This window comes from Quercus robur, chromosome 7 (genome assembly GCF_932294415.1).
Source record: "Quercus robur chromosome 7, dhQueRobu3.1, whole genome shotgun sequence".
In the NCBI taxonomy this organism is placed as follows: Eukaryota; Viridiplantae; Streptophyta; class Magnoliopsida; order Fagales; family Fagaceae; genus Quercus; species Quercus robur.
The window spans coordinates 8,538,060-8,547,739 of NC_065540.1; the positions used below are offsets into that span (position 1 = coordinate 8,538,060).

Sequence of the window (9,680 nt, forward strand, 5' to 3'; positions counted from 1 at the left end):
GCGTAATTCAAATGTGACTATTAAACAAATTTTTATTTGTTTTTGTTAATAGATAAAAGTAGATATACTTACACTCAAACACTTAGCACTTTACAGATCAACTCCTTGAGGAACACCAAATCAACGTTATCTTTTTTATGGGACCAAGCCAATGTCTCTTTCAGTGAGTGACTCTTAGGTCCCGGTGGTGGGGTGCACAAGCCACAATTAACTCTCTAGTCTCTACCCACACACACAAAAAGAAAATAAAAAACTAGGTGCATTTGGATTGAGAAAGGTGGCTCTAGACAGTGGTTTACTAGGAAGCTAATTAACCAAACACTATGGTCCACTATTATTATATTATAATGTTTTGATGGGTGCTACACAATGATAACCAATCGGTTCATTTTGGACTTAGTTTCCGAGGGTTGTCGGACAAAAGACTTAAATTTTGAGAGAGTTGGAAAAAAGTGACTAAAAAGCTATAGAAAAAGAGATTAATTAATTCATTTGAATTTAAAATAACCCCTTAGTGAGGAATGTGTTTCTTGATGTGTACATTATCAGGAATTGAAAATTTGGACTACAAATATTTAATTAGAATTCCATGAACATATAGGGATGTTTTTTTTATTTATGTCCCATGGTTTCCAAAATAAGAAAGGACATATGAACAGGTAGGTCTGCTCTCACAATCGACAATCGACAATGTTACAATTGTTTTTTTTTTTTTAATATAGCTTTCCTGTGCCATTGGTTAGACCACGTTGGTTGCTTGCAAGTTGGAGAATTTTCCCACCATTGTTGGTCAAGATTGATATGATACTTATACCAATTCATTCATGCACTTAAAAGGCTAAAACCTCATTACAATGCTATGTATTAAGCGTGTTTGAGAGGTCAGTGGGTAGGTACAGGAGGTGGCTATTGTTGAAGAATAAAATTTTTGTGACTAGCTTGCAGTCTTATAATTATTCCTATTTTTTCAGGTTAAGTCCTCCTGGTCCTACTCGGAATCCTGTTGAGTAAGCTGAAGCCAGGCAGGACGAAGAAAGAATAGTAATGATGATTTTTCAGGAAGTGATTTGTGGAAAAAAACATTATGGCTTTTGGCTCGAGAAAGACAATTGATTTAGAAGTTCTAATCCATGTAATTAAAGAAAGAAATATTTCGACCAATTAAAGTTTGTTCCAAGAATATTTGGTCGGACGCATTTGGGTAATTAACTTTAGACAGAATATGGTGGACCACTAACCTGCTTTTTTGGTTCATCTCATTTAAAAATGCTCACACTATTTTTATATATATACATAGTTTTATAACTTATAACCCTAGTAGGGAGTACACAAAATAAGGTCAGCGGAAGCTTTGATACCAATACCACTTGATATGTGTGATAGTACTCGTGAAATTGAACAAACAACAATAAAGAAAGGTAATAAGTACACCCATACAAATTAAAAATAGAAAAATTTACATGATTTGGCAAGCAATCCACTTTCACGAAAAGAGAGATTAAATCCACTATACTCAATAAGGAATACAACACTTAACCTATCTTACATAATTCTACCTCATAGGTATTTTTCCAACCTCAAGATAACTACCAAACTACTCCTCTTATAAGAGTCTTCTATTCTTTTAGGAGAACTCTTCTTCTATGAGTTTTCTCCTCTCTCAAGGGATATCTTTTTCTAAGATTATTTTCCTCTCCCTATATAGAAGGACTCTTGAGCCAAAGCTATCAAACTTTTTACTTAGAACTGCCTATTTATAAGGTTTCAAATCCTATTCCTTAACCAACACCAGATAATCATGATGAAAGTGAGTGGTTGATATAATATAATTGAGCTAAATCCCAAGAGGCTTCAATTTTTAGATTAATTGATATTCCAACCTATTATATTAGTCCATCACAAATGGACTCTTCAAGAGGTTTATATTTGATGTCTCACAAACCCAAAATCTCATCAATTGATATTAAAGCTTTTGCCATTGCCAAAAAAAGAAAAAAAAAAGGAAAAGAAGAAAAAGAAAGAAAAGGTGATAGCATAACTTCTGCTATCACAAGACAAGTGTTATCACAACTTTTACTATACGACAATAAATGGCATTAAAACCCATGGCTGATCTTGGTATAGGTTGAGATAATTTTTTGAACAAGTTTCATATATGCACGTGCGGGTTTACTTTTGCCAACAATGATAACTTTTTGGTGGGTTCCAATTAGCTCAACTGATAAAGTTTTTGATAATTGAATAAGAGATTTGGAGTTCAATCTCCGCCTACACAAAAAACTTATTGATGTCTTGGTTTAATGATAAAGAGTTATCTTAGGAGTAGACGCTATAGGTTGAAATTCTCTCTAAAAAACAATGATAACTTTTCTAAAATAATAACAATAATAACTTAAACTTACTCAGATTAAGGTGGAGCTATTGCGACACATAAAAAGGATTGCTTGATAACTTTTGAGTTAGTGAAGATTTGTTGGAAATTGTCTCAAATTTCTATTTGTACTTGGTTAGCTATTTGGCTTTCCTTGATGTAAAAGGAAATTTGACTTTGTTACCTTTTAAGAGCTTTCTTTGTATAGAATGAAGGTCTCTTTTTTTTTTTTTTTTTTTTTTTTTTAAATTTTTTTTACAAGATAGAATTTCTACTCTAGCCTAATCTAAATGTATATGTATGTGAAACTTCCTCCTAAAGACTTGAACCCCGATCCTTACCCCCAACACCTCACAAGCATTTATACTTATGAAGTGACCACCGCACCAAATGTGCGCAGTAGTAAAATGAAGGTCTATTGATTTGAATACTAATGAATATTTATTTAATACAAGTCTATTAATTTGAATACTGAAATCAGCTTGCAAATATTATTGAACTTCAAAATTTATTATGTAATTTGAGATCTTATTAGTATTATTTTTTATGAACTTTAAAAGGTAACAATATTGTTTATTTAATTTTTTTTTCACTTCAATTTTTTCTCATATGCATAGTTGATTTATCAATATCTTTGACATATCTATGTTCTCTAACATTTTCCATAATTCTTGGGGAGAAATCTCATTCCGCACACTACACTTTATCTCTGGTGCAAGGCACAAACAAATATCACTTACAACGTTCATCTCAAGTTCTTCCCATTCATTATTAGATATAATGGTTGGTTTCTTTGACTTTCCATACAACGGTGTAACAATCCTTCTGCACCACAATGACCTTGACATTGCTTTGCCAAAGCCTAAATTATTTTCTTTCCTAATTAAAGAGCTCTGCCTCAATCTTCTTGCTTGCCATTGTGCTCTCCATCTCTAGATACTTGAATTGATAACTTTGACACCAATTTGTGGTAAAATGCACGCAAAATAATGAAATAGTAAGCACCACCACACATAATATTTAACGTTATTTAACAAACTCTATGCCTACATCCACGAGCAATGCTACCAAAATCCACTGTCAATAATAAGAATTATAACTACACTCACAAAATTTAACTCTTCACAAAAAAACAAACTAAAATTTCAATACACCCAAAAAGACCCTCTCACTAACGCAATAAACAAAACTATGTTTTTAACTCTCTCACAAGACAAAACTTGATCTTTTAATTAACACACTGAACAAAGTTATACCACCACTCTATTTCTAGGGATTGACACACCTCACCTTGTTTCTTTTCTTTTTAATGTAGGACTAATAGCCCTAATAATATTAGTGTCATTATCAATTTGATATTAACGCTCCTAATGGGATTAGTACACCTCATTGTTATTCTTCTAATTAAAGTTAATTGAATTCCAAAACCACAATAGTCAACCTCCAAAGTTACCCTCTCATAAGCTGGACTTAAACACAAGCAACACAAACTCACCAATCTAACACAACCAGTTTTCATAGACATTAATATTATTGGAAAGGGTTTTCTTTTTGGCTTAAGCATTCAGTTTTCAGTTATCTATTTGCTATAAGTGTTTATTGTCATGAAACATATATGAATATATAAATGGTAAAACCAATAATGTCAATAACATTGGAGTAGTGAGGCTCAAATTTATTTATTTTACTTGATGAGAAGTCATTTCAATAGAGGTGTCATTTTACAACCGCAGATTTTTTTACTTTACCTGAATGGCTTAATGGCCTTGAGTTGGTAATAATGGCAATCTAAAAGAAGTGATGTCTCGTCAATTATAACCATAGAACACATAATGGATTTAGAGAAGCCAAAACCCTACTTTTACATGTTGCACATATATGTTTACTAAGTTACTGAACCATCCCATGCCTTCATGTCATCATCCACTTGCTGTTTCACTCTTTTGGGTGGGTTGATCAATTTGGAAAAACGCACCTCGTTATTAAAATCAAATCTTTGTTAGAAAAAGTGATACACTTGCACTGCATAATGCTCATTAGCGTTACTGTTCTTGACGTTAATTAAGATAGTTATTAGTATTTATTATTAATATTATTTTTCTGCAAACAACGTAGTCCAACCCAGATGTCCAACACAAAGGCTGTCTTACACCCCAGTCCTCAGCGAACGCAGTTCACAAACAACTGGTTTGCACTTTCATCTCTGAATCCCTTGATCTGCAACGATATTTTGCCCTAAATTTCCATCCCCATAAATGGCTTCCCTCCAACGATCCAATCCCAACTTCCCGCCAATCTTCCTTACCTTAGTGAAAGGGAAAAAAAAACCATGCAGCATTATCCACAATCATCCACAAACACAAGTTCTAGCAGTTCTAGCAGTAGCAGCAATGCCACTGTGACTGCTGGGGCAGCACCTCCGGCTAGTGGCCGCCACCCGGTTTATCGTGGAGTAAGGCGCCGGAGTAGTGGCAAATGGGTGTCGGAAATTCGTGAGCCAAGGAAGCCTAATAGGATTTGGCTAGGCACATTTCCTACTCCTGAAATGGCTGCAGTGGCTTATGATGTAGCAGCTCTTGCTCTTAAGGGCCCATATGCCGAACTTAACTTTCCCAACTCTGCCTCGTCTTTGCCCGTGCCTGCTTCCACATCCCCACGTGATATCCAAGCGGCTGCAGCCTCTGCCGCCTCTGCTATTGGGGCGGCTGCCTCTGCTATTGGGGCTGGAATAGATGTCTCAACTGGGAATGAAGGTCATGGTGCTCAACGCACAGGTGAGATGCAACAACCAATGCTTGGTGAATTTGTTGATGAGGATTTGATCTTTGACATGCCAAATGTTCTTGTCAATATGGCGGAAGGGATGATGCTTAGCCCTCCTCGCTATGACATTGCTGGGGATGCAGAAAACACTGAGGATCACACTGATCAGAACCTTTGGAAATTTCCATAGTCCACTACGTATCTTCAAATAACATATAATATGCAATATTTTCTACCATATAAAAAATAAAAAAACCTTTATTTATAATATAAATAATATATGAGGGAGTTTGCATTGGAAAGGTAGAATGCAAGAGAAGACAACATAAAATGCGTGTGAGAGTGGTTTGTTTGTTAAATAACTTGTACAGTGTTATCTGTATTGGGAATTTCTCTTTCTGCATCTTTCAGGCTTCAAGGTTTGGACAATGTGTGAATGAGAAAAACTTTTTTATATAAATCCTGGAGCAGCTTGAGTTTATTTCATAAGAGTCTGGAAACTTCTTATTTTCCAATCCTCGAGGGCATAAATTCATCTCCAAAATTAATTTGAAGCCTAGTGATTTCAGGTTACCATAATTTGATTGAAATTCAAGTAAAGTATGCACTATGCAGCAGAAAGTTTTGGCAAGAAATTTGTGTCCATGAAGTCGTCCATTATTGCCCTTAACTGCCACCAACTGAATTTGCAACTACCAACTTCCACACAGAGAATATTAAAAGAATCCATGAGATATTTGAGGAAAAAGATACATCGAACCTTCAGCAAAATCAATATATATATATATATATATATATTTCCGTTAACTGAATCATAAACAGCATATCGATTTGCATCATGCACCAACTATATAAAATTACCGCAGGATATGAGTCATCACCACCACGTCTACTCCTCTTGAACTTCGTTAGAACTAGAAGCAAAAATCAAGCCAAATACGCCTTGATCATATAAGGTTTTTCAATTGCATTGAAAATGGATTGGATAGTTTATAATCCCAAAGTTGTTTAGATGCTTCATCTTGAATAAATTACTCAGTGCCTCGAGGTTCCAAAGGCAAATATCATGAATGGTGGTTTGGTAAAGAAAAGCAAGTTGAGAGGCTTAGTCAAAAGAACACTCAAGACATTGATTTGAGGGTTTGATATATTATTCTACTAACCTTTAGTTTACATTTTTAGGATTTCTTTCTGGCCATATATTTTCGTGATTTTTAGGATATATGGAGCTCCCCAAAAAGGTTATGGCCTACCTTACCCTTTGTTGACGTGTCATTCTCACTAGTTTGGTTCCTCTACGTGGCACTCCAATAGTGGTGATAGTTTTCAAGGAATGTCGAGATAGATGTTGACCCTTTACCTTGCTTCGACCTTTCCAAAGGGGTCCACAAAGTCATGCATCGTAGGTGTAGGGGCATCCATGAAATATGGTAGTTTTTAGTTTAGGAAGTGGGAGTGCAAAGAGATGGGAGTGAGAGAACTTAGTGGGAAAAGCATGGAGATTGGAGAGGGATGAAATTATATATATAAAATTTCAATATGCACCCAAAAGGAATTAATCTTAGCACTAAGAAGATGGAGCTTTGTTAAGATTAAAGGTTTTAAATAAAGCTTAAAATATTAGTTTGAGATGCCTAATATTAGCAACTACTCCTTTGGCACGAAGATAGATGTCTTTGTAACAATAATTAAGTTTGTTTTCTTAAAAACTAAAAACACTATAACAAAATAACTTTTAAATGTGTAAATAGTATTATGAGATCCCGCTTTAAGGAAAAAATTGCTAAATGAAGGTACTTATTGGTTTCATGAACAGTGTACGGGATCCACATAAAAAAAATACTTCCACTGAGAAACGCGCGAGACGCGCTTCCCAAATGGAGGCTAAAAGACAAGAAACTAAAGCAACTACAATTCCTAGGAGACTAAGCTCCATTCCTAATTAAATCTAAGTTATTTATGAGGACATTGATTTGAACTAATCTAGTTTGAAGTGGATTATTACTAAATAGAATAACTTGAAGTGCTCTAATTCAAAATAAATTGGATCAAAGTGAATTGTTTAGAAGTAAACTAAAGAAAATCAGATACGGGTGTCCACGAGTCGGTTTTGTGCCAAAATTGCAACCGTCCCGGCCAAATCGGGTTAAGGATTTCTAGGCCTACTGCCAATTGGCAAGGAATTCAGTTTTGATTGGTCAAATAAAGCATCGAGTGGGGGTTGAGTTGGTCAAACCAGCAATCGTAGAGGAACAATAGAAATTGCTTGAATCCGATGAGATCTCGTTAGATCTGATAAAGTCCTCACCGGATTTATTAAGATCTCGCCATATTTGGTTGAGATCTTTTTAGATATAGTAGATTTTGAGTATATCATTGTCGAAAAAAGTCAAATATTGTCAGATTTCTTGGTTTTTACAGTCGGTTGAGTGGCTCGGGTTTTGGAGGAGGATATCTGCCAATTGACCTGGCGATTTCGGATTCTAAGGATGGGGACTTGTTGCCAACCGTCGAAGTAGTCGGTTCGGGCGGCAGGCGGTTTGGATTCAGGCAGTTGGGCCGAGTTCCCGGGTGGCATAGACTGACACCCCTAAAATCAAATCTTAAGTCATGATTCTAACATCAAACTAATGAAAGCTAGCACAAATTTATATTAAACCTAAACTAACAACTAAAGACCACGTCAAACTTAACTAAACTTCATTGAACAAGATTGCAAGTTACAAATGAAGCACTTACAAGTATAAATTCCTCGCAGATATCCTATGAACTAACATATATTCTAGGAAATTGATTACAAATTATCTCTATTTATTATATTGTGTTCTAGTATTTTTTCTTGTAAAATAAGCCATGATTTATACTTGAGACTATAGCGGTTATTCTCAATTGTGCTTTCCACATGTTGCTTCCTTGTTGCATCTCAATACCTTGTGTTGCGCTACCAATAGGTCTCAACAACCTCTTATAATTGTTTGAGGCACTGCTTCCTTGTTGATTGTGTCAACTAGCATGGGTCATGTGCCTGTCTATATATATTGTTCCAGATGTCTATCCCCTAGCACGCCACATGGATTAATGATTTTTGGCCCTAACAATATTTGTATATTGTATCATGTGAAAAATTGTCTAAAAGAGACCTATTTATATAAATACACAATATGAGTCTATATAATATAAGAAAGTAGGAGTATTGTGCAAGTAATAAAAAGTGTTTGACCATGAAAAGTATGATGGGTATGGACCCTGAAGACCTATAAAATTAAAATTATGTAATACTCTGGTAATATTATATCCAGATATGCTGTCCAAAACATAACCCGTCAGCCTCAGTAAGTAATTTTCGTTTTTGTCGTGCCAATATGATGAAAGCTTGAAAACCGATCGGTATAATTAAGTCCCAAATTAAGACTATAGATAGGCATATTGTAAGCAATTTCCACCCTACATCGTAACCAGAAGTTGAATGGTAAGCCCGTGCAAACTTCTTAGTTTTCCATTTATTTATTTATTTATTTTTTTAGAATTTTAACCTATAACGTCTGCTCCTGATGATAGCTCTTATTATCAGACTAAGACACTAATAAGTTTTTGGTGTAGGCGGGAATTGAACCTCAAATATCTTTTTTAACTATCAGAGACTTTACTAGTTGAGTTAACAATAACCTACAGTTCCCATCTAATTAGTTTACTGAATACCGATATTTTTTTTTGTTAATAAGTTTCTCTTTCTTATTTGGCTTTCCCCCCAACTTTTTTTTTTATACAGGATGTGTTCTCAAGTTATTATTTTTAATCACCCTCAAAAAAAAAATTATTATTTTTAAATAAATCACATCAATATGAGGGTCTTTTATTATTATTAACGACTAAAATTTCCATACCACAGCCGCCAATGCCATTAGGTTTCTACGTACCAGTACTCCACTATCATGAGTGATGACTAAACAAACCTTAGAAAGTGTGCTTACAATTACTCTGGCTGCATGTGTGGCCCAGTCACACAGTAAGACATTTAAGCAGGACTAGATAAGAATTAAGAAACAAGCTTATCTTCTTGTTCTTCTATTTTATTTTTTAAAATAGAGTTTCAATTTAGTGTCTGTTTTTTGTGATTATGCAGTCTTAGACAAAAAACAAGCTTATCTTTTTGTTTTTATTTATTTATTTTATTAGAGTTTCAATTTATGACGTCTACTTTTGATGATTGCGCTTTTTATTATTAGATTAAGACACTAATTAATTTTTGATGTATGTGGGGTTTAAACCCTAAATATCTTATTCAATTATCAAAGACTTTATTATCAGACCAAACTTATCTGATACTATATAGGTTAGTAGTGAATTTGGCAAAGTACCAATTTTGTTATATAAATTTTTTTATGGACAGTAGGCAAAGATCCATTAATGGTGGAAGTCAAGAAAATCATAATTAAGCATAAAACGATGGTTAAGCACCACAAAAAGGCTAATTATCACCTTTATTGAACATGCTAATTAAGAGGTTATGCTTCTCCTATTCATGCCTTCCGATGACATGAGGTAG

At 34.5% G+C, this 9,680-nt stretch overlaps 1 protein-coding gene across 1 annotated transcript; it reads left to right on the forward strand.

The window, feature by feature from the left end:
- The first annotated feature begins 4,631 nt into the window (after nt 1–4,631).
- Nucleotides 4,632–5,639, forward strand: LOC126690818 (ethylene-responsive transcription factor ERF024). Its single transcript, XM_050385945.1, has one exon. The coding sequence runs from the start codon at nt 4,701–4,703 to the stop codon at nt 5,322–5,324; it is 624 nt and encodes a 207-aa protein (XP_050241902.1). The 5' UTR covers nt 4,632–4,700; the 3' UTR covers nt 5,325–5,639.
- Nucleotides 5,640–9,680: the final 4,041 nt, after the last annotated feature.

Bases quoted from the DNA above. Each gene is read 5' to 3' on its own strand.
- LOC126690818 (XM_050385945.1), top strand. From the start codon at position 4,701: ATGCAGCATTATCCACAATCATCCACAAACACAAGTTCTAGCAGTTCT.